Genomic DNA, 23,998 nt, shown 5'->3' on the forward strand with positions numbered 1-23,998 from the left:
TTCTAAGTTGTACACATTCCTAAACTAAATGAGTTGAACTGAACCAATCCGAGTATATTATTAATTTTAAAATATACATTTTACGGTACAATTATATATACATATATTTATTTTATTTCTAGAAATATTTTTTCTCTACCTATTTTTAACAATAAATTTTAATTATTTAAAAAAATTCAAAATATAAATAAATAAATAGAATTATACCAACTAAAATTTTACTTTTATTAAAAATTTTACTTTTATTAAAAATTAAAAATGATGTGGGCTTAATTTAGAGCAATCCTATGTTAAGTGATCTAAATTAAGCACCTAACATACCTATGGTCCGTGATCCCCTAAAAAGTGAGGCGTGTTTAACTTAAAGCAATCCTGTAATCTCTTAAAAAAAAATTAAATAAGCATACAAGGTCAGTGTTTAACTTAAAGTAATCCTATGTCAGGTAATCTCTTTAAAAAAAAAAATTAAATAAGCATACTAAGGTCATCGTGGTCATGTCGTGAGGATAGAAGAGTGTCAAAATCATTAAATAATGTGACCATGACATGAGAGTGTAGAAGAACGTGGAGGGTCATCAGGCATCTTGATCTAAATCTTAGGCATAGGATGTTACCATTTTAAACCAAAAGAGCAAATACGGGAATCGATAAAACTCAAGAAAACACCAAAATGAAGCATGGAGTCTGAGGAGGTCACCATGCAACATAATAGTAACAAATAATGGACCAAATGGACAATTTAAAATTTTGTTTAGCAATACTCCTTCGTAAGCAAAGCAGCATAGTTCCAATCGTCAAACATTTAGTAGTACTTCATGTTATCGACTTGAACTCTATTCACACATTTATAATATAAAAGCATCTAACAAGTGTGGCCAAACACAGATATAAATAGCTATACCTGCCCCCGTTGGCCTCGGTGAGGACGGGTTGGTTACTTGGTGAACAAGAGGAGTCGGAGAGCTCGTCTTTCACCTCTGTAGATGATGACAAAGACACCATCAGAGGCTCGATTTACAGCATTCACAATGTCAAGTCCGGATCATCGTCATAGTCGAAATCTTGCTCGCTTGAATGTCGCATTCTCTTTGCATCCCTCGGGGTCGGTCTTCCCTTTTTTGGTTTCCCTCTGCATATCCAAAGCATAAATTTTCACATAAACTAACTGAAGATTAAAAAAAAAACCTTCAAAGCTCATTGTTATGAAGTAAAATAGTTCAGGTTACAGATATGAGGGTGTTTATTGTTAAATGGTGTTCAAGTTAGAAATTTAAAGCAACATCATCAAACGAAGGAAACAATTGGAAGAATACTAACTGTCCATTGGAATATATGCCTCCACCTTTAGATCTGCCAGGACCCAAGTCGGATCTCCCATCTTCAACATGGTTCACAAAAGAAGACTGTAAAATTTTAATTCCAGAAAATAGAAGTATTTATTCTTACTGATATCGCTCACCATCTCGTCCAGCTGCAAGCTCTTCAGCCTGAAAATTGAAGGGAAAAGAAAAAAGAAAATATGAAATCTGAAAAGGGCTAAAGTAGAAGATAACAAATTTTACATTTTCCAGATGGAAAACAAAGTATATTCTATAGCGTATGCAGTGAAACATCAATGCCATATCATGCTCTTCTCTGCATTTTAACATCTCTTAGTATTGGAACAGCACCCTAAACCCTAGTTCTCAAAACTTGGTTTGATTTTTGAAAACATTGATAGAGAGTGGATAACAAAAGAAAAATCTGAACTAATAAGCTTAATTTCAAAAACCAAATGGTTATCAAACGAGGCTAAATTATTCAACTTTCGCCCAATATTTCATCTTGAAGGAAAATTTAAATTTTTCTTTCCCTTTATCTCTCACTTCCTTCGGTAAAAGGTAAACAGACATAAAATAAGCAGGAAGGCTCTCAAGAGCAGCAGCATTACATAAAGTCAACCTTAATCTTCTTACCTTTCTCACTACAATCCACCTTCTCAATAATCAGCTTCCAAAACCCTTACTTTCTAGGACTGCCCTCCCAAGGAAAAACTATGAAAAATGATTTTTCGTATAGCATAACTAAAAGTATTCTCGGGAAAAACTATGGCACCAAGGAGAAGTTCTTTGTCCTGTAAGTAGGAAGAATTTAATTGTAGTATCTAATGCAAGATACATAAGCATAGGAGAATCTCAACTTCTTTGCTCATTAAATGAAAAACAGTACATGTGAGAGAGTCGACCAGAATAACCAGAAAAAACCTAAATTTCCAATTCCACCACAGGTTGAGTCAAAGTACATACAGCAGGGGAGGTAACTGAAGACAACGAGAAGAGCCTATCATCAAGCTGAAATTTCCTAGACCGCTTCAAACTGCATCCACAAGTATTTGGAAACTTTACTCAAGTACCCAAAATATGACCTAACAATAAGATAAACAGACGGAAAAAAAAAAAAAACTTCGTAAAAATACTGAACATTAAACGAACACCACCCCCCAAAGATCTAAGTGTAATTTTTCCCTAAATTATATTTTCATAGGAAAGAGAAAATTTCATAGATCCCATTAGTAAACGAAAATTCAATTAACATAAACCTCAGTGTGTTAAGAAGACAAGAACACGCAAGAATCAAGAAACTTAAAAGGAAATTTGCTGAGAAATAATATTATAGACACTCCATACAGAGCAGAACTCTTAGATGCAGACAGGAATCCTTCAAAACCTTTCAATACATTCCCACATTGGCTTGGATCCTGTAGGTAATTAGTCTCCATGTCATAGACCTGCATATTTTACAGAATATAAGTATTGACATTACATGGAAGAAAAGCCAAAGAAGTTATCCTAAATTTTTATTAAGAATACAACACTGCTGTTTTTTGCTAATGGGGTAAACTATTAAAATTTAGCTACCCATGAAAGAAAAGGTTAAGTTTATTGTAACTTTATACATAATGATATCAACAAAAAGTTTCAGTTTCTTGTTCAATTTTTTTTTTTAAAAAAAAAAAAAAAATTACTTTCTGCAGGTGCAATAAGTTGGGAGAACGTTTCTTAAAATCTTTAATATTCTTTGGTTTTTGATAAAAGATAAAGGTAGAACTCTCCTGCTGCTAATGGGAGTAAGGCTGAAAAATAAAGCTAGGTTGTTATGGGTAAATGCAGTAAAAACTTCTCTTTAGTGTAATTGGTTTGCCAATGAATCTTTCAAGAACGATCATTAAATTCATGTAAAAGATATTATTCTCATAATATAGTCAACCCCAGCTGGAGGGTTATGTTGTAATTGTGTGGTTCTTATAGCTTTAATAGAGAGTTCCAATTTGTTGTTCTTAAGAAGTTTCTTCTAAATTCTGCCATTAGCACTTCTTTTAGGTAGAGGGTCCACAGAAAAAGCCTCACTTTCTTCAAAGTTTTTCATTTCCATATCAAATTAGACTGCATTTCAGGTAACAGTTTGATGCTTGAGGACATAAAACCACATAACATTGACTGTTCTAACTACAACTAGTGTCAAACTGCAATCTTTTTCTTTCTAAAGGAAATTCCTCTCACTGATATGGCGACAAAGACAGCCTATAAAACATGCAATAAACGAAAAATCCTTAAAGCCTAGAAATTTCATAAATAAAACTAAAATAAAATATTCTCATTCCATCTCAAGGAAATAAATAACTGATCTACAAAATTCACAATAAATAAAGAAACCATAAACCAGTGTAATTCTGGAACCACAATCTAATTTGAGAAATTAGATAAATATACTGAAAGAGAAAGGATTAGAAAAAGGTTTAGAATTTGTTGAAGCATTTATAGTTCTAGGTCCAGTCATTACTAAAAGGAATTTGTCTTCGTTTGTCTAGCCCATCCTTACTTCTAAGCACCATACATATTAGTGAATTCCGTGGTGCATTGTCGCACTGAGATATGGAAATAGATCACCAATTTTTTCAGGAACATTTAGCTCGCAAGAAGTTAATTTTTAATTACAACTTCTCTAAAGATCAAATGCGGATATGACGACCAAATCAATGCCTTCAATACACTTCTATAGTTTGACTCACAATCACTAATCAGACAGTGAATTCAGAACAAGTGACACAAGAATTCAAATAACAAAAACGTAATAAGTGTAGAAACGTAGATAGATAGGCAAATAAAATCGTAAACAGAAAACAAAAAGCGTAAAAACCTGCTTCTCGATAGTCCGAAGCTCGTCGTGGAGTTTGGCTCTCCTGGTTAGAAGACCAGCGAGCATTGCGGACGGATTTGTGGCAGTCTTTTGACCTGAAACATAATTTTCCATAATCAAGAGCGCGAAGAACAGACGAATTCAAATTGAGAAGAAGAGAAAAAATCGAAGAGGAATGTAACGGTTACCTTCAGCTTCCATATTGTCGCGGGAAACCTCGAAGAAGCCCTAAGATAATTGGGGGAAATTTTGAAGAACACGAAGAATCTACCAAAATCTTATTTATTTGGGAATAAAATACATTACAAATTAATCTTTATTGCTTCTTTATTTATTTACCTTTTTTTAAATTCTAAATTCAAAAATAAAAACATTTTCCTTTTTTTAAACCACATAAAAAATACATTTTAATACATAATCATTTATAAAATTTTAAATATTTTAGTTGTTTTTTTTTTTTCGGATTAAAAAATGCATTCATATCTTAAATATATATTAATAACAAAAATAATTATTCAAAATTTTGTTAAATTTTAAATTAGAGAGACCAAATTTATAATTTAACCTAAAATTGTCTTGAACATTTTTAAAATAATATTTCAATCGAGTCCTTTATACACTAATAAAATTTTAAAATACAATGAAAAATATCCTATTTAATAATCCTCTAATTATTTTTTTTTTCTCACGAACTTTTACAATATTTTTCATTTATCAAAAGTTTGGGCACCCCTTTTATTGGGGCTGCAATGAGCTGTTCGACTAGCTGCCTCGATCTCGTCTCATAGATGTGAAACTTGGGAACCTGCAAATATTTTTGTGAACTAGTTATGAGAGGCTTTATCGTCCAAGATACACATGCATGGTAGAATTAAAATGGTAAATCAACCATACCTTCCAAAGAAGTTTGCGAACGTTTGAGTATACAGAGTTGCAGATGTCACAATATGCTTGGAATCTCGACGTTGACAACCACCCTTTTCAAGATCCCGAAAAGGTTCTATGTCACAATAAACTTTTACGTGACAACTTTATAAAATTTCTAATCATGAGTTATAGTAGGAAGAGATGAAGAGACTATTTTAGACTTCGACTATGACCTCAAATTAGGATTGGAAGAGAACTGAACTGTATGTATCATATCAAGCCTACGAAATGAATCTTTCCCTTACCGCAGTGGCTTTCTTCGAGACTGTTCAAGAACATAGATCCGTGGGTATACCTGCAAAATGGCTCTCTACGGCCTACAAGCTTAGCTTTGGTTTAGCTTCCAACTAAGGCTTACGGAGTTCTTTTCCTGAGATTGAGTGAATGATCTCATAGCCCTCCACCCGTAGCCCACAAAAGCGCTTAAGCCAAATCTGAAGCTAGAATAGAGGGAAATAAATGATTTCAATAGCCATGCCAATATGGGATCTATAACTACAATAAGAATACTGGTGATCCGGAAATACCCAAGTGATTAGATCCAATACTCTAAATCATCAGAAATAGGTTCATTCATTGTACTGAAAATATGATCTAAAACTTCATAAATCAACTTGGAACTTGGATGTGCTTTATCAGCAACATGAAAACAATGGGTCTTTGTATTAATGTTAATCCAACTACAACCAGGAGACTTCCTCAGACCTCTTTCCTTCATGGTGTGTCTAAGCTCAGCTACCAGATCCCATCTGCTAGCAGAAGCATACAAATTTGACAGTGAGATGAAATTAGAAGGATTTTCCGGTTCTAACTCAATAAGAGATCTGTATGCCAATTCCAACATCTTGTAGTCCTTGTATCTTATTGAAGCAGAAACAAGGGCTCCCCAGACGCTGGGACCGGGTTCTACTGGCATCGTTTTGATAAAATTCAATGCTTGTTCGAGTTCGCCCATATTGCCCAACATGTCAACTATAACAGCACAGATCTCGGCAGTTGGTTTGACTCTATAGTCCTGAACTGCAGTGCTGTATAATTGGAGACCTTCCTTTATTAAACCAGACCGACTACAAGCGGATAAAACTCCGACTACAGCTATCTGATCTGGCTTGATACCGAGCTTGATCATATCGTTATACAACCTTATGGATTCCTTGCCCTGTCCGTGTAACCCATAAGCAGAAATTAATGTAGTCCAAGAGATTGTATCTTTACGAAAGGAATCAGATTCAAACACTTTTCTTGCCTTCTCCAAGCTACCACATTTTGAATACATATCAATTAGAGCATTACACAAAGATGCATCATCATTGAATCCTTTTCTGATGGCAAAACCATGGATTTGTTTTCCATTCATTAATCCAGCAAGTGAATTACAAGCCGGGAGAAGACTAATAAGGGATATTCTATTTGGTAATATTCCATCTCTCATCTGCATTTCCTGGAAAAGAATCAATGCCTTATCTGGATCTTTATTTTGTACATAACCTCTTACCATTGCTGTCCAAACATAAATATTTCTACGCTTGATTTGGTCAAATACATGCCTAGAAGCAGTGATCTTATTGTCCCTCGAGTACATGTCAATCAAGCCGCAACCTAGATGAACATTTGAACCAAAATCAAGATCCAATTCGTTCTTCACTATATAACAATGGAGCTCTTTCCCATAATTCAATTTCCCAATGGGATTGCCACACAAAGGCAGAAGACTCGAAATAGTAAACGCATCGGGTTTTACTCCATCTATCTGCATGCTTCTAACAACAATGTCCCACGCTTCTTTAACATAGAAACAATCATTAGAACTTGCATAGCCAGCCAACAGGACATTCCATGAACCAGAATTTCTTTCTGGCATTTCATCAAATAGCTTTAAGGATTCTTTGCACTCCCCATACTTGAAATACATAGATATGAGGGAATTAGCAGCAACAATGTCAAATATGAACCCAAGTCGAACAATCTTCCCATGAATCGATTTCCCAACAGTCACATTCCTAAGCTCGCTGGATGCTTTTGCCAATGTGGATAGTGTAAAGTCATCCGGCACTACGTCGCATTGCTGCATTTCATTAAAACGATGAAATGCCCCATGGAACACACAATTCTTAACATACCCATTAATCAAGGAGTTCCATATGCAAACAGTCCTAGTTGAAACCAAGTCAAATATGAGAGTTGACTCATTAAGGTCACCACAAGTTGAGTACGCAGAGATAAGTTTAGTTATCAAGAAATTATTTTGTTCCAACCCATGAGTAATAACCTGCGCATGAGATTCGCGGATGAACTTCTGAGATTGTTGATTGATGGCGTGCTGAAGAATATGGAGGAGACGCTGAGGTGGATAAAGATCACGCCCGAAAAGAGTAGAGTAGCAATGTGAGATGAATAAGCCACAAGGCTTAGGCACAAAAACAAGGTTCATCAAGCAGAAACCAATCCAACCCACTGCTCACAAATTATACTCACAAACACTTCAATGATGACGAGAGATGTCCTTGCTGGTGCTTGTTTCCTGGAAAAGAAAAGGAAGAACAAGAACTGATATTATAAAAATTACACTTTTTAAATAAGAAATTATTAAAATTGTACTTCCCCTCACTATTAGATCATACCAACCTTTTGAACATTTGAGAGAGAGCATAAATAGAAGTATCCAAGTTATCGACATTTCTTTTATCTCATCAACATGAAAACTTCTCGTGTTACCAAGAAAATAATTCTTGATAGTGTGAAATTTAATCATCCACCTCTTTTGACTTCCAATTTTGAAGGGTTTCCTAGATCATGATATTGAGAGGTTTAACTTCTTTCTTGTCTTTACTTCAATCAATCTTTCCTTCCCATTATAAAAACCATCTCTAAAGATAAAGATGGCACATAACTAGCATGATGGAGATGGTTTCACAAGTATAAAAGACGATTGGCAAATATTGTCATCAATATGACCAGATGTTGCTTTTATCTTTTGCATAAATTGACAACCACACGGGCAAAGCCAGAAATTTTCATAGCGAGGGACAAAATTTTACATTTTGGCTTCTTATATATGTAATATTTAAATTTGGAAATATTATGGAGGTAAATTAGAAAAAGAAAAAGAAATTATTTCAACCTCTTAACATTGCTTTTAATATAAAACAAGCCAAGAGGAGTTCAATAGCCCCCTCCTTCCTTCTTCACTCTGCCCTTGACCACATACTCGGTATAGTTTGGTTCGTTTTGGTTCATCAATGTGGTTCCATTTCTTCTAAACCAAGTCAAGTTAATTTCTTTTTAATTTCAAGTTATTCTCATATTTCACACATTTTACTTTGGCAACACAAATTTCTTATTCATTTCCAACACATGCATTCTAGTACAAACTAGTCCTAATTCAGTGAAGTTTTCAACTCTGGATCAAGTACACATCACAACTTTTACCAGAAAAGTAAGAAATCAGTTCTTCAATGGCCATAAATGTAATTTAGCAAGAGAGAATCACAACAATCCAGCAAGATATACAGATGAACACAATACACTAACATTCACAAGCTCAAACAACCAATAATAAAAGAGAAAGAAAAAAGTAAGACGCGAACACAAAGCAGTAACTCACTGGAGAAGAAGATATAGAGAGGGCGATGAACTAATCCAATGGGTTTCTCACTGAGTGTTTTCTTGAAACGATTGAAATTCATAAGGATTGCAATTTGCTTGCGTTATATCAACCAGTTGGACAGGTCCAGTTCGTTCTTTGTTACAGTCGATTTTTTTGTCTCGTTGGGAGAACGTTTTTTTTAAGACCTTTAAAGTCATGTAAAAGATATTATTCTCATAAATGTAGTCAACTCCATCTGGAGGGTTATGATATAATTGTTTGGTAATTAGTCTTTGCATTGTTCATCAGTTGTTACTGTAAGGGGTTCTTGTATGCTTATAGAGAGTTCCGACTTGTTGTGGTTAAAGATTTTCTTCTAAATTCTGTCATTAGCACTTCTTTTAGGTAGAGGGTCCACAGAAAAAGTCTCATTTTCTTCGAAGTTTTTCATTTCCATATCAAATTAGACTGCATTTCACTTAGTTTGATGCTTGAGCACATAAAACCACATATCACTGTACAAACTATAACTAGTATCAAACTGCAATCGTTTTCTTTCTAAAGGAAATGCAAAAACGTAGATACAAGAACAAAAGTGAGACATTGAATTTAGAACAAGCGACACAAGATTTCAAATAGCAAGAAACGTAGATAGCCAAATAAAATAGTAAACAGAAAACAAAAATCCTACAAACCTGCTTCTCGATAGTCCAAAGTTCGTCGTGGAGTTTTGCTTTCCTGGTTAGAAGACCGGCGAGCATTGCGGACGGATTTGTGGCAGTGTTTTGACCTGAAGCATAATTTACCACAATCCAAGAGCTCGAAGAACAGAAGAATTCAAATTGAGAAGAAGAGAAAAAAATCGAAGGGGATTGTAACGGTTACCTTCAGCTTCCATATTGTCGCGGGAAACCTAGAAGAAGCCCTAAGATAATTGGGGGTAATTTTGAAGAACACCAGGAATCTTCCAAAATCTTATTTATTTTGGAATAAAACACATTACAAATTAATCTTTATTGCTTCTTTATTTATTTACCTTTTTTACCTATTCTTATTCAGTTTTTTATTTTGTATAAAAATAAGTAAAATGTTAGTAGTTATTTATTTTTAAACATTTTATTAAAATTTACCCATCAATTTTAATATATATTTTTAAAAATTACTCTTTAAATAATTAAAAATTATATTTTAAGAGTCCAGGAATAATAAATAACAAAAATAATAATAATAATAATTAAAATTATATATATATATATGGAACATTTTAAAAGTTAATTCCACCAGGAAACTCACCAACCAATCAATTTTATAAAGTTTTCATTTATTCCAACTCAAATAAGGTCTGTAACCTAGTTGGGTTGATCGAGGTTTTTTAGGTCATTTTATAATAATTATTAATTTTTTTTTATAGTTTTATCAAAATTTTCAAAATTTAAGCTAAATAAATTTTTTTTATTTTAGCAACAAATTTAAGTGTATTTTATTTAAGAAATAAAAAACTTTCTGAACAAATTCAAAAGAAACAAACGCTAAACTTTTAAATTCGTTCGGTTTGTATTCATAAGTTTTTTTTTTCACCACCAACTAGTCGAACTATGTTCAAATTGGTAAATAATAAAAAAATTTAAACTTAAATAAAATATTTTAAAATAAAAAAATTAATTTCATTTTAGTCCTTATATATACTTTATCTTAAAATTGTTGCTCTAAAGTTAATTTTTTTGCGAAACCAATTAAATAATAATAATTCCCATATTAAAAAAAACATAATCGGAACGTATCGAACAATAAACTAATTACGAGTATCCGTTTTAAGATTTATTAAAACTACACGACTCGTTTAATGTTGAAATTCAACTATATTAACTAACAAAAAAAAAAAGAAAATTCAACTAATGTTGAAATAAAAATAAAAGAATAGTAGACAAAGAGGACTATACTCCAAACATCCAAAAATGGGTCATTGGTTTTATCCATTGCACCATCTGGTTTCTTTGACTTTCTTTTTCTTCCCTTTTTTCAGGTTGACCATAATAACAACCCTAACAATTAATGTAACATGTGTTATAATTATTATATCTTATTATAATCATCAAATAACAATAATAAAAATGAGGTTTTATACATTCTTATTATTTTTATTATAATCATTGAATTAATTAAAAAATATATATGCGTCTAGAAGAATGAAGCCGATCAATAATGACTATAATTAACGACCGAGTATACAAATATATATATATTCCCTCAAATCGCGAATATTTGAAAGTTGGAAAAGACCCACCCCTTGTTTCAGTCGGAATGAGTCCCTGTGACCCTGGAACATTGGCTTCCGCCAACAGTGGACTATTAAAGATTGCATCCCGCGCATATTCTACATTATAGCCTGCAACTGATTTAGCTTCCGCTTCTGAGAGATCAAACGGAGCTCGATTAGTTTCTGCTAGACGAGAAATAAAGAACATAACCAATACAAGGAACAAGGGAATACCGAACCATATCTGCTTTTGCGCCATGACAATATATATATATATATTTATTTTGTAGAATATAAAAAAAAAATACATTTAGTGAATTTTATGTTTTTAAAAAAAAAGTATTTAACCTAATTTTGCTCGATTAATAAAAATATTTATAAATTTTGCATTTTATCTTAAAAATACTCTTGAACGAACATTAGCATGACGTACTTCTCCTGTTTGAATCGGGGTTTGAAACCAAACTTCTCCTCAGGAGGATAGATGAGTCGATTCAGGTGAGATTTAATGTAGATCCAACTTTCTATTCACTCGTGGGAGTCGAGGTGGTCCTCTCCGGGTGGTCCGGAAAGGTCCATCTCGACTCCTCTCTTCTCGAGAATCCATACATCCCTTATCAGTATATGGACAGCATCTCTTGAGCACAGGTTTAGGTTCGGCCTCAATGGAAAAATAAAACAGAGCACCTAATAACGTATTCTATGGGAATTTAAAAAAATGTATTCTTGTCCATAATTTATTAAAAAAATATTCCATTAAAAAAAATTTAAAAAGTTTTTGTTAATACCTTTAATTTTTTTTTAAAATTTAAAAAATATCCTTAAAATTTTTAAAAGACTTAAAAAATACATTTTAAAAATAAAACAATAAAAAAAAAACATCGATAAAACAACATGTTTCAAAAATACTTTTGTACTTTCAGAAGTGATCTAAGAGAGGTAGATTGACGTTTCTGTTCATATATTGCTGGTAATTTTTTTTTAACTTTTTTGTATAAAGATTAACGGCATTAATGCTGTTATAAGAACTGATTTAATCGGTAAAAAAAAAAGTTTATTATTAATACACGAACTAATTTACATATGTTCAAATCGAAAAAATGATGGAAAGAATAAAGGGAACATGAATTAAGAAGTCAAACTTAATAGTTCTTCTAAGTACTCAACACCCAAATCCTCAAAAACAACTACATTTTTCTTCTTCTTCATCTTCTTCTCCATCTTCTCGGCTTCTGCCATCTTCTTCCTCCGTATCGTGTGACGTCGTTTGAGCGCTAAGACAGGCGAGCACCCGACCTCCCATCGATACTTCATTTCATAGAGCGACTCTCGAACAACCTCCACCGGAAAATTGAGTGTGGCTAATGCACCTCTCATGCAAAATGCGGCTTGGTCATAAGCCAATGCTGCAGCCTCCGCACTATCAAACGTCCCCAACCAAACCCTCACCCCTTGTCGAGTCGAGTCTCTTATCTCGGCTGCGTACTTCCCCCACGGCCTCCGCCGCACCCCTCTATAAGCCCTCTCCTCCTTCTGTGTCTGAGCGTCTTGCACGATGATATCGCCGTCTTCTATCTCCTCCTTAACGTGCATCTCCGGAGACAAGCAAGGGCTCGAATCAGACGACGACGACGATAACGACATGTCGGCAAACAACATCTCTTCCAAGTAATTGAAGTGAAATGAGAGATGGGAATTCTGTTTTCCGGGAAAATTTTCAAAATTTTCTTGGTAACCAAACAGATGGTTATGAAGGGACATATTTGGAATTAAAGATGGGTTTTTTTGGGAATTATTGAGAGATTTAGGGGCTTGTGGATAAAATAGGAAAGCTAAGAGACCCTTTTTATAAGGGTAAAAAAGGAAGGTTTTTATGATATGGACGAAAATATTATATTACAAAGTTGGTAATATAAAAAATGGGAGGACCATATAAAAGCAAATTAAGACACGTGGGTCAAAGGATTTTGTTTGAGGCTAAGAGGCGGCTGCCTCTGGCCGAGGTTGTCGTGTGAGGGATCTAAATTCTCAACTGTCAATGTCGTTTTTTGCTGACCAAATTCTTATGATTTCGAAAGCTAGACCGATTTGGTTCGAATTCAGATCATGCGGGTTGAATTAAGAACACGACAGAAGATTGGGCAAAACTCTGCGCGGGAGGTTCATGCCAAGTGGAAATTTTACGAATCAAGAACATAAATAACGTCTGGCTAACTAATCTTAATTTATTTTTCAGTGATATTCGAAATTGTGAGATCCCACGTCGGTTGGAGAGTGGTACGGAGTATTGCTTATAAGAGTGTGGAAACTTCTACTTAGTAGACGCGTTTTAAAATTTTGAAGGGAAGCCCGAAGAGGTCAATATCTACTAACAGTGAACTTAGGCTCTTACAGAAGCTCTGACCATTTTGTCAATTGAACTCATCTCGTTAGGTTCGACTATAGGCAGTTGCGAACAAACTTTGCCTTCCCATCTTTCTCTCATGATTGTTCACTCACTTTAATTCGTTACAGCCTCACTTCTCGGTTGTTGATTATGCATCTGATCACTTCTCTGTAGTCGATTGCACCTCCTTAACCTATAGTTGTCGTGATATCACATAAATCGAGCTTAAGTTTCCTCTCGACATCACTCTCAGTTCAATTAATTTCAATTGACTCCTCGTTCTCAAACTTGTACAGTTACAACATCGACGTTCTCCACCGCTTTACACAACAAGTTTTGAATTCTAAAATTCGATAAAGGACAAATACGTCATTTACAACTTCTTATTATACTAAATAACTTTTATATAATCCATCTCTAACTCAACATTAAAATCTCGACCATATTGCCAAGTCTGGTATTTAACCTGAGTTATATTCATATTAATAATATAAACACGATAGCTCTAATATTTTCCTGTGACAAGATAACGTTACCTATAATTGAGTTATCGAAAAGGAATGTGTACCTTATTGATCTCGGTAATAACTATAAATTATTTAAACATTTTTTAATCATAATTTCATATCTTCAGGATCATACTCATTTGAATGTGGTCACAGTTCATTCATGTATCTCTTATTTACTCGGGTGTTACATGATTAAAGATCTTTATTTAAAAACGAGCACCGTTTTCACCTCACTCCATAGATATCTCAACGCACGATCCGACCACAAATAAATAATCGTAAAGAAGTTTTAAAACCAACGTGAATAAATCCCATGGGCGGCTCAATATTTCCCATGGTTTGCTGCCGCCATGAACGTTCACTTCAAATCCTATACCACAAATTCTTAAATTTTTTTAAAAAAAATTATATTTTAAATATAATGATGCACTTATTTTTTTATTAGATTAAATATATTTTTAAATTTTAACCTTAACGTTAGATTAACATTTTTACGATGGTACGGTAAATTTACAAAATCTGTATGTGGCTGCTTAACTTTATAATAAGTGAAATAAAAAAAATTAAATATATAGTTTTAATAATTTATTAATTTATTTATAATTAGGGCATGTGAAAAATAAATGTTTGGTTCCTTTGGGATGGTTCATGGAACCAAAATTAGGAGGAAATTAAAAAATAAAAAAAAGAAAAGACAAAAGGAAAAATAACTTAATAATAATAATAAAAAGATAGTTGACAATAATTGTTATTATCTTGAATTTTTTTATTTATTAAATAATAATTGGAGTAAATATTTGGCGTAAAATATAATAACAAGTTGATAGTATAAAAAATATTTAGTCAAAAGTGTATAATTTTAAAATTTGGAAGCTAATAATTAATTTTTTTTCCCACTTGCAAAATCAATTAATTCCAATATTCAAAATAATTCGAAGTGGAAAATGACGTCATCAAGAAAAATCAAAGGTCATCCAATAATTGGTCAATTCGCATGCATTCAACTTTAAGCTTTGCATGCTTCTTTCTTCTCTCTCTTATATTATTATTATTATTATTTTTTATTTTATAATTTTCTCGGGATCTGACGTGGAAATTTGAGCATTTGACCTCGAGGGCATGGTGCCTTAAGAGTTGAACGGTAAGGTATGATGTCCAAGATTTAGAATTTGGATACGACATCAGATAGCTTCAATGTTTTCACGAGTCTATGACTTCGTTTCTCAGAAAATTCGTGCGGTGGAAGATCTTGAATTTGAGACTTTCTATACCAAAAATATTATCTTAAACTGTGATGTTCCACATTGGTTGGGGAGGAGAACAAATCACCCTTTATAAAGGTGTGGAAACCTTCCCCTAGCAGACGCGTTATAAAGCCTTGAGGGGAAGCCCGAAAGGGAAAGCCCAAAGAGGATAATATCTGCTAATAGTGGATCTGGGTCGTTACAAATGGTATTAGAGCCAATCACCGGACGATGTGCCGACCTTCTCGCTGTTCCCTGAAGGGGGGTAGACACGAGGCGGTGTGCTAGTAAGGACGCTGGGCCCCGAAGGGGGGGAGATTGTGATGTCCCACATTGGTTGATTGGATAAAGGAATGAGTGCCAGCGAGGACGCTGGGCCCCGAAGGGGGGTGGATTGTGATGTCTCACATTGGTTGGGAGGAGAATAAATCACCTTTTATAAGGGTGTGGCAACCTTCCGCTAGCAGATGCATTTTAAAGCCTCGAGGGGAAGCCCAAAGAGAACAATATCTGCTAGCGGTGGATCTGGGTTCTTACATAAACGAAGGTATTCGTGCTTGGATGACGGCTCAAGATAAGCCTCATGAAAACCTTATATTCTCTGAGGAGGTTCTACCCCGTGGAAATGCTCTTTAATGAAACTTTAGCTTTATCTGGTCGTGACCAAGAAACTACCGGTTTCATTTGGTGGGTCGGGAATGTCCGACTTATCTCAGGCACATGCCCAATTATGGGCTCTTCAATATAGGAGCCTTCTATACCTAAAGCCTACACTATTGGGCTTGGCTCATTTAGATCACGAAAATTTTCTCACCTACCCTTTTCAAAATAACATTTTTATAAATTCTAATTTTATTTTTTATTTTTTTAATTTGACAGGTTCTCTAATCATTGACTCGAACATCTACGCATACAACTTGAATCGTTCAATAATGCACCAAGTCTCCACGTACCGTTTAACTAAATTGTAACTCTAGTCCCTGTGCTCACTTGAATGTCAAGCCCTCTGATTGAACTTTATCTCGACGCTAGGTCAATACCTCTTGAACTCCTTGCAGCATCATTTATCACCATTTTGGTTCTCAATTGCACGACCATTTTGCTTCTACATTAGTTCGAGACGTTACTTGAGATGAGTTCTGGCTGTCCTTAGAATGTCAATCCAAGTATTAGGATATCATCGGACCTTGTTGGTGACTCGAGCACAGTTATCTAAAATCAGTTCACGAGTTTGTGTTTATAACCGAGACCTACCCATTCAAAATCATTCAATTCAACACTTTAACCACAACAAGTCAAAGCTCTATTCCCAACCCTTGAAAAGAGAGGAGTAGAGAGTGTGTGACAATTTGGATAAAACACAAAAAAAAATGGTTCGATCTTCCGTTTAGTATATCAAAATTTAAAACAACACGACTCGAGACCCATTTTAAATAGGATGAAAATTTTTCCTTTTTTTTCTCGTTAGCGGAACGGAATTGGGGATAGAGATTATACTCCTTGTATAACAGAGCCCATTACGTATCGCCGCCAGCTTCACGATTTTAAAACATGTCAACCAAGGAGAAGTTTCCACACCCTTATAAGAAACACTTCGTTCTCTTCTCTAATGAATATGAGATCTCACAATCCATCCCATTGGGGACCTAGTGTTTTCGGCTCATTGTCCAGCTCTAATACCATTTGTAACAACCAAGACCTACCACTTTGGCCCATTACGTGTAGCCATCAGTTTCACTATTTTAGAACGTCTATTAGGGAAAGGTTTCCACACCCTTGTAAAAACGATTCGCTCTCGTCTATAACTGATGTAGGATCTCACCTGAGGTATCTATCTCCACCCTACAACTGATGAGTATAATTGAAATAGGAGGCAAAAACAAGTACTTATCGTTCATTCGTGACGGCTGAAAATGAATGCACTAAAGTTAAAAGGAATCAATGAATTGATCTTCCCAGAAACTTCCCTCCCAAAATACGACAATTTCAACATTCAAACATGGCTGACTTGATTTCTACAATATATTATTCCAATATAAATCCCACAGATTTCTACTAATTTTGCCTCCATTTTTGAAATCAAAATCTGCTCTGTTTCACACTCTAATAATTAGAACCCAGATAAGCAAAAAATGGAAGGAAAAAGATCCACAAACGAACGAAAGAAATCGCCAAACGAAGCTCGTTACCGAGGGATACGGCGGCGGCCATGGGGGAAATTTGCGGCGGAGATTCGAGATCCGTCGAGGAATGGCGCTCGGCTCTGGCTAGGAACGTTCGACACGGCGGAGGAAGCAGCGAGGGCGTACGATCAAGCGGCGTATGCGTTCAGAGGGCATTTAGCGATTCTCAATTTCCCGAATGAGTACCAAAGTGGGAACCCTAATTCTGAGGCGGCGTTTGGTGGTTCTACGGCGGCGCCGTCTTCTTCGACGGCGTTTTCTGGAAATTACTCCGGCAGCAATGGGAGCCATGGATCCAACGAAGTGATTGAGTTGGAGTATTTGGATAATGAGGTTTTGGAAGAGCTTTTGCAATCGGAAGATGAAGGATTCAATCGGAAGAACCGATGAATTTTGAAATGTTGATCCAAAAAAAAAAAAAAGAAAACCTTTATTTGATAATGTTGGATTAATTTGATTTTGCGGTTGTAAATTATTATTATTATTCTTATTATTATTAATATATATATATATATATATATATATATTTGTTCTAAAAATTATACGAGTGAAAAATATAAAAAATAATAGTCGAACTTATTACACAATTCAGTAATGTGGGTCAAATTAGAATAATATAAGTTTTTACTTTCGAATTACACGAGTGAAAAATATAATAAATATATTACATAGTTCAGAATACGTGGGTCAAATTTGACAATTTGACCTTTTCCATTAGTACGATAGAGAGAGATAGAGGAAGGTACGTATAATAGCTCAAACCCACTACTAATAGATATTGTTTACTTTTGCTCGTTACTTATTGTCGTCAGTTTCATGGTTTTAAAATGTGTCTATTAAAGAGAAATTATAAAAATGCTTTGTTCCCCTCTCCAACCGATGTGAGATCTCACAATCCACCCCCTTCGGGACTCCCAACCGATGTGAGATCTCACAACCCACCCTTCGGGACTCAACTTTTGGCTCTAATACTATTTGGAACAGCCCAAGCCCATTGTTAGTAGATATTATCTACTTTGATCCGTTACATATCGTCATCAGTCTCATCATTTTAAAATGCGTCTACTATGGAGAGGTTTTCACATTCTTATAAGAAATGGTTCGTTCTCCTCTCCGACCAATTTGGGATCTGACAACCCATCCCCTTGTGGGCTCAACGTCTGGCTCTGATACTATTTGTAACAACCTAAGCCCACTGTAGATATTATCAGCTTTGAACCGTTACGTATCATCGTCAATCTCATGTATGGAGAGGTTTTCACACCCTTATAAGGAATGCTTCATTCTCCTCTCCAATCGATGTGGGAGGACGAGAGTGGGAGGACTAGTAGATATTGTCCACTTTTCCCCGTTACTTATTGCCATAAGCTTTACAACTTTAAAACACGTTTATTAGAGAGAGGTTTTCATACCTTTATAAAAAATTATTTGTTCCCCTCTGCAACCGAAGTGAGATTTCACACACAACCCACCTCTCTTGGGGTTCCAATGTCTGACTCTGATACTATTAGCACAAGCTCATCGTTAGTAGATATTATCTACTTTGGCTTGTTATGTATCGTCGTCAGTCTCATGGTTTTAAAACACGTCTATTATGGAAAGGTTTCTACACCACGTTCTCCTCTTCAACTGATGTGGGATCTCGCCCTACGGCAAGCAAAAACAAAGCTGGAGACAACAGAACGAGAGAGTGTGAAAGAAAAGTCACCCGTCACCCGTCACCTCATGCAAAATCATAATTTACCAAACTTAAAAGAAAAAAAATGAAAATTTATCTAAACAAATGGTAATGATGAGGTGAAGTGTCAAACATAGAAACATAAACAATCATTTGAAATTCTAATAATTTTTCAAAGGACACACATATTGACCAACCACCACCATCAATAGATTTGAAAAAGTCAAACCAAAAGAAAGAAAGTGACCCTTTTTTCTATTGAATTCTTCTTTCTTGACTAACGAAACTCCCCACGGACCTAAAAATGTTCTTGAGACATTACAACATGTGTCTCGAGATCGTTAAACGAGTATTAAAATGTGGGTGTGATATCTGAGGTGGTAGGATATAGTGCCAGAAAGTCGACCATCGGTCACATTAACTACTCCTCCCTCACAGATCAACACGAGTCTTTCCAACATAATTTGTCCTAACTCACATGCATCGTAAGATGTTGAAAAAATGTAGTTTTAATCGACATTATTATTATTATTGTAACGGTTCAAGTCCACTGCTACCAAATATTGTCCTCTTTAAACACATTTGTTAGAAAAAGGTTTCCATACGAGGGTGTTCGGTCTCCTCCCCAGCCAACCTGGGATTAACGGGGAGAAGGAAAAATGTCTTTCTCTTCTTATTTTTCTTTTTAAAAAAAAAGTGTCCACCGTCACTTTAATGAATTTCTAGAAAATTATATGGAAAATGTATGCTAGTGGTTCTCAATAATTCATGTTATTAATAATTATGATTTGAATATTACAAGAATTTTCCACAACCTCATATTTTAATTGACTTAAAAATAATATTTTTGAAAATGGCACAAAAAAGCATTTGAAATTTTAAAAAAAAATTATAGGTTAAATTGAATTTCAAGAATAAAGAGCACGGGAGAATTTAGAGGAATGATTTCAGCAAGAGCAGCCGGATGAAGGGAGATTTTCACGTTTCGTTCGGAGGGCGGGGATATCCCGACCCTACTATCATTATGCCTTTGCAATCTGACTTGGTTTCACTTTTTCATTTCGCCAATTCTGAATTATATGAAGTTAGTAAGCAAACAACAAGTTAATGGATATTTAAAATCGAGTACCCGAGAAAAAGCAGAATATTTGATGGAAGAATGGGTTTTTTGAATATTTGAAAAGTTGTAGTAGCAAAATAGAATTTGTAATTGCAAATTTAAAAAATAATACAAAATTGTCTTCCAATTTAATATTTAACAAAAAAAAAAAAAAAAATTTAAAATTGTAACAATAAATTCTCGTGTAAATAATATTAAAAATTAAAAGTGTATTTTTGAAACATAGTAGTAACAGTTTCCATCCATGTAATGTGTCGTTTTAACCTGTTATATATCGTCGTCATCTCACAATTTTAAAACATGTCTACTATGAAGAGGGTCTTGCCCTAACTACTCCAACCAGTGTCTTGCACCATCAGGTGACTGACTCTGATACCATTTGTAACAATTCAAGCTCATTACTAGTAGATTTCGTCCGTTTTAGCCCGTTACGTATCGTCGTCATACTCACGGTTTTAAAACGTGTCTACTAGGGAGAGGTTTCCATATCCTTATAAGAAATGTTTCGTTTCCCTCTCTAACCGATGTAGCATCACACAATCATATCCCATTTGAACTAAAACAGGTTACATTTTTTAAATTTATAGTCGATCAGATTCAAACTATTCATGTACATACGAAACATTACATCGTACTATATTAACTATTATCGTTTTAAGATAGAACAATACGGTCGTACATACATTAAACGATACTATAATAAGATCGTACTTTAATATATGATTGGATTACACGATGTTTCAAACAACAATCATATTTAAATCTTCATTAAACATTCTCAAATCTTTAAGGATCATTGTAATCTTAATCAGCAGCCAACTTTTGCTTGTAGTTTTGAGAAGGCAATTTGACATGAGTAGCCAATCCAATGACTTGAAGAAGCTTAATAATATACCAACCAAAATCAATCTGCCACCATTCATGACCATGCCTTGCTGAGTACTCAAATGCATGGTGATTGTTATGCCATCCTTCTCCAAACGTAAATAAAGCCACCAACCTATAAAAACATATCAAATAATCAATATGTGAGGTGGGTCGGGAATTTCAGGGTAGGGGATAACTCTTGTCATCGGCCCTGTTGAGATAACCGAGAAGAAATCTCTCTCCACTCCCTTCTAGTCAGGTGGGTTGGGAATTTGAGAGTAGGGGATAGTTCCCGTCCTCAGCCCCGTTTAGATAGTCGAGAAGAAATCTCTCTCCACTCCCTTCTAGTTAGGTGGGTCGAGAATTTGAGAGTAGGGGATACATCTCGTCCTCAGCTCTGTTTAGATAACCGAGAGTTAATCTCTCTCCACTCTCTTCTAATGAGGTGGGTCACGAATTTGAGTGTAGGGGATAGTTCCCGTCCTCATCCCTGTTTAGATAACCAAGAAGAAATCTCTCTTCACTCCCTTCTAATGAGGTGGGTCGAAAATTTGAGAGTAGGGGATAATTTTCATCCTCAGCCCTGTTTAGATAACCGAGAAGAAATCTCTCTCCACTCCCTTCTAGTGAGGTGGGTCGAGAATTTGAGAGTAGGGGATAATTTCCGTCCTCTGTCCCGTTTAGATAACCGAGAAGAAATCTCTCTCCACTCCCTTCTTCATTCCCTATTGAAACAAACATTTCTGCTCGGTAGTTTAACGAGCAGCTCTAAGGAGAGAAGTATCTTACCAATTGTTCCTCGACATGTCTCCCGTGTTCCATGGTTGCTTTCCCCAGATATGGCATACTGAGTTTACCATAGATGTTATGTGCAAGCTCAATACGAACCTCACCGACTACGAATAGTTAAAAAAAACATAAACGATTTTTGTTAGTACAATATTCGGTAAAAAGGGTTCCAAAAAGAGGTAAAAAAGAGAGTAATTTACCATTCCCCATATGATAAAAGGAGCTCCTCCAATAGCATACAACAATGCCATGAGAGCTAGTGGATGAAGAAAATATGTTCTATGCATGAACTTATAGAAGGATTGATTCAACAAGTCATTGACATTGTCTGGATATCCATGCTTCATGAACGACATAAACTTGCCTCTTTCAATCTTTTGAGAAGTATTATAGTTTGGACACACTTTTTTGGTCAAATTATACGAATCAAAAAGCCACATGATTTGACTAAACCAAAATCCGTAAATAGGACTATGTGGGTCTCGTTCCGAATCAACATATCGATGATGACATCTGTGTGTACTCACCCAATCAATCGGGTCGCCCTGAAATTCAAAAACATAATAGATATTTAAAATTTTCGAGAGAAATTCAACTTTAGTCGTAATAAGGATTCAATCAAATCAAACCTGGAGTGCATGAGCTCCACAATAAGCAAGTGAATACTCGAGCCATTTAGGGAGTTTGAAGCTTCGATGTGCGAGATTTCTATGATACGAAACACTAATTCCTATACCTGTTAGATTGGCTAATAGTATAGCAAGAAAGAAACGACCCCAAGTAAAACAAAACGGTGCGAAAACGCAAAGAAGATGCAAAATTAGAAAGACCAAAGCAAGATTTTTATCCAACTTGGTCCACTTTTTCCTCCTAAAGAGGCTTGGAGGAGAGTTGATCACCATATCCTTTGGCTCTTGTTTGGTTGCTTCCATTAGGGTTTGTATTCGTTGAGGGCTCGTAATGGTGCATTTATACTTGTGAAGCGTGACAAATATCTAGTTCAAAACATTTGTTTATAATCCCAATGTCTCCAACCACATTCACCACAACATTTATGAACTGACGAGCCAACAAAGTAACCCTTACTTCCTCCTAAAAGTGGTTGGATGTTGTATCGACCCTAACACCATGTAGCTGACATACGTTAGAATCATGTTCAAGTAATAACCTAAACCGTCTATAATATATGAATAAGGTTAGGTGTCTTATCCGAATAACACAATTAATATATCCCACTCTGTAATTGTTACAAATGATTTGATCTAAATCGTTATTAATATTGTAGCTGATCCAAATCGTTATATCCCACTGTGTTTTTTTTATTTGTATGAGTGAGAATGACTTTTGTAGCTGATTCGGGTACCATTTTGGGAACTTGACCAAATAGGTAGCTGCTGTAAACATAATTACAGGAAGAACTTTTGGCCCATCTATAATTACAAACAACTCGTGAAGAATCCACTTACTTGTAATACTTATATCAACGTTCAGTTTTGTTTAATTCTAAACTAAAATCAAAGTCGATTCTAACACTTACGTGACGTGAATGAACCATTATTCTCAACAGCATGGCCATCGGTTGAGCCATTACCTCGACATCAATATTAAGAAAAATAATTAAAGCTCAAGCATGGGTCGTTCGAGAACCATCAATTGTTCTAAGTTAGAATAATAAAACATGGGCACATCGGTGTAACTATGGTCCATTTTATTAATAGACTATGGCAACGGCAGTTGAAATAGAAAAATAATAATTTTTTTTCTATCACTATTTAATTTAAATTGTATTTTTATCTCTAATTTTTTAAAAAATTTGATTATTTTCTCTCTGTTATAAATTAATAAAATTCGAGTTAAAAAATTTAATTAAAATTAGAATTTTCGTATAATTAATTAAATATATTAAAAGAGTTTATTGGACCAAATTTTAAGAAGATAAAGTGAGGGTTATATGACAAATATTTAATGTACAATGCAGGAATTTATTTCCATCCTAAAAATTAGAATAGTAAATAAATGAACTGGGACCCACCTATATCAATCAGATTCACCGTCTTTTTTCGTGGCTCAATTATAAAATTTTTATGGTATATATGAGTGAAGACAAGACATGTTGGAATGACTCATATTGGTTTGTAGGGATAGTCTTCACTCTTAAGAAACGAGAAGGTGGGTAACGTGACCATGTCATAGGGGAATGTTGGAGCCATCCTGAATCTTGACATAGATCGTTACAAAAGATAAGTCGGCCCATGTTTGAATGCATCCCATCGTAG

At 34.8% G+C, this 23,998-nt stretch overlaps 4 protein-coding genes across 9 annotated transcripts; 1 reads left to right on the forward strand and 3 right to left on the reverse strand.

Annotated features, from left to right (window-relative positions):
- Positions 1-712: 712 nt before the first annotated feature.
- Positions 713-9,664, reverse strand: LOC111460674 (chromatin modification-related protein MEAF6-like). 6 transcript variants are annotated; one of them, XM_023103893.1, is made up of 7 exons: positions 9,575-9,646; positions 4,177-4,271; positions 2,667-2,767; positions 2,286-2,355; positions 1,460-1,487; positions 1,318-1,378; positions 713-1,129 (listed from the first exon to the last, which is right to left on the reverse strand). In XM_023103893.1, exons 1-7 carry the CDS (start codon positions 9,585-9,587, stop codon positions 1,024-1,026), a joined length of 474 nt encoding a protein of 157 aa, XP_022959661.1. In that variant the 5' UTR covers positions 9,588-9,646; the 3' UTR covers positions 713-1,023. The 6 variants fall into 6 exon arrangements, 3 of the variants coding, with proteins under 3 accessions (XP_022959661.1, XP_022959662.1, XP_022959663.1); XM_023103894.1 differs by lacking the exon at positions 9,575-9,646 and adding an exon at positions 4,365-4,475; XM_023103895.1 differs by lacking the exon at positions 2,286-2,355.
- A 2,319-nt stretch (positions 9,665-11,983) lies between these two features.
- LOC111460680 (ethylene-responsive transcription factor 1B-like) lies at positions 11,984-12,746 on the reverse strand. The gene has a single exon (XM_023103902.1). It carries the CDS (start codon positions 12,705-12,707, stop codon positions 12,075-12,077), a length of 633 nt encoding a protein of 210 aa, XP_022959670.1. The 5' UTR covers positions 12,708-12,746; the 3' UTR covers positions 11,984-12,074.
- A 4,322-nt stretch (positions 12,747-17,068) lies between these two features.
- Positions 17,069-17,680, forward strand: LOC111460681 (ethylene-responsive transcription factor ERF098-like). Its single transcript, XM_023103903.1, has one exon. The coding sequence runs from the start codon at positions 17,218-17,220 to the stop codon at positions 17,656-17,658; it is 441 nt and encodes a 146-aa protein (XP_022959671.1). The 5' UTR covers positions 17,069-17,217; the 3' UTR covers positions 17,659-17,680.
- Positions 17,681-20,849: 3,169 nt separating this feature from the next.
- Positions 20,850-22,654, reverse strand: LOC111460678 (palmitoyl-monogalactosyldiacylglycerol delta-7 desaturase, chloroplastic-like). Its single transcript, XM_023103899.1, has 4 exons — positions 22,352-22,654; positions 21,923-22,267; positions 21,723-21,829; positions 20,850-21,066 (listed from the first exon to the last, which is right to left on the reverse strand). Exons 1-4 carry the CDS (start codon positions 22,652-22,654, stop codon positions 20,871-20,873), a joined length of 951 nt encoding a protein of 316 aa, XP_022959667.1. The 3' UTR covers positions 20,850-20,870.
- Positions 22,655-23,998: the final 1,344 nt, after the last annotated feature.

The sequence above is a fragment of the Cucurbita moschata genome, unplaced genomic scaffold, assembly GCF_002738365.1.
Source record: "Cucurbita moschata cultivar Rifu unplaced genomic scaffold, Cmos_1.0 Cmo_Scf00024, whole genome shotgun sequence".
NCBI classification, from domain to species: Eukaryota; Viridiplantae; Streptophyta; class Magnoliopsida; order Cucurbitales; family Cucurbitaceae; genus Cucurbita; species Cucurbita moschata.

Excerpts from the sequence above, each read along its gene's own strand:
- LOC111460680 (XM_023103902.1), bottom strand. The coding sequence starts at position 12,707 with ATGTCCCTTCATAACCATCTGTTTGGTTACCAAGAAAATTTTGAAAAT.
- LOC111460681 (XM_023103903.1), top strand. The coding sequence starts at position 17,218 with ATGGAAGGAAAAAGATCCACAAACGAACGAAAGAAATCGCCAAACGAA.
- LOC111460678 (XM_023103899.1), bottom strand. The coding sequence starts at position 22,654 with ATGGAAGCAACCAAACAAGAGCCAAAGGATATGGTGATCAACTCTCCT. Across the intron at positions 22,268-22,351 it reads GTGGAGCTCATGCACTCCAG|GGCGACCCGATTGATTGGGT; the intron begins GTTTGATTTGAT and ends TTTGAATTTCAG. Across the intron at positions 21,830-21,922 it reads CTTTTATCATATGGGGAATG|TCGGTGAGGTTCGTATTGAG; the intron begins GTAAATTACTCT and ends AACTATTCGTAG.
- LOC111460674 (XM_023103893.1), bottom strand. Across the intron at positions 2,356-2,666 it reads GCATCTAAGAGTTCTGCTCT|TTTGAAGCGGTCTAGGAAAT; the intron begins GTATGGAGTGTC and ends TTGTGGATGCAG. Across the intron at positions 1,488-2,285 it reads CTTCAGTTACCTCCCCTGCT|GCTGAAGAGCTTGCAGCTGG; the intron begins GTATGTACTTTG and ends TTCAATTTTCAG.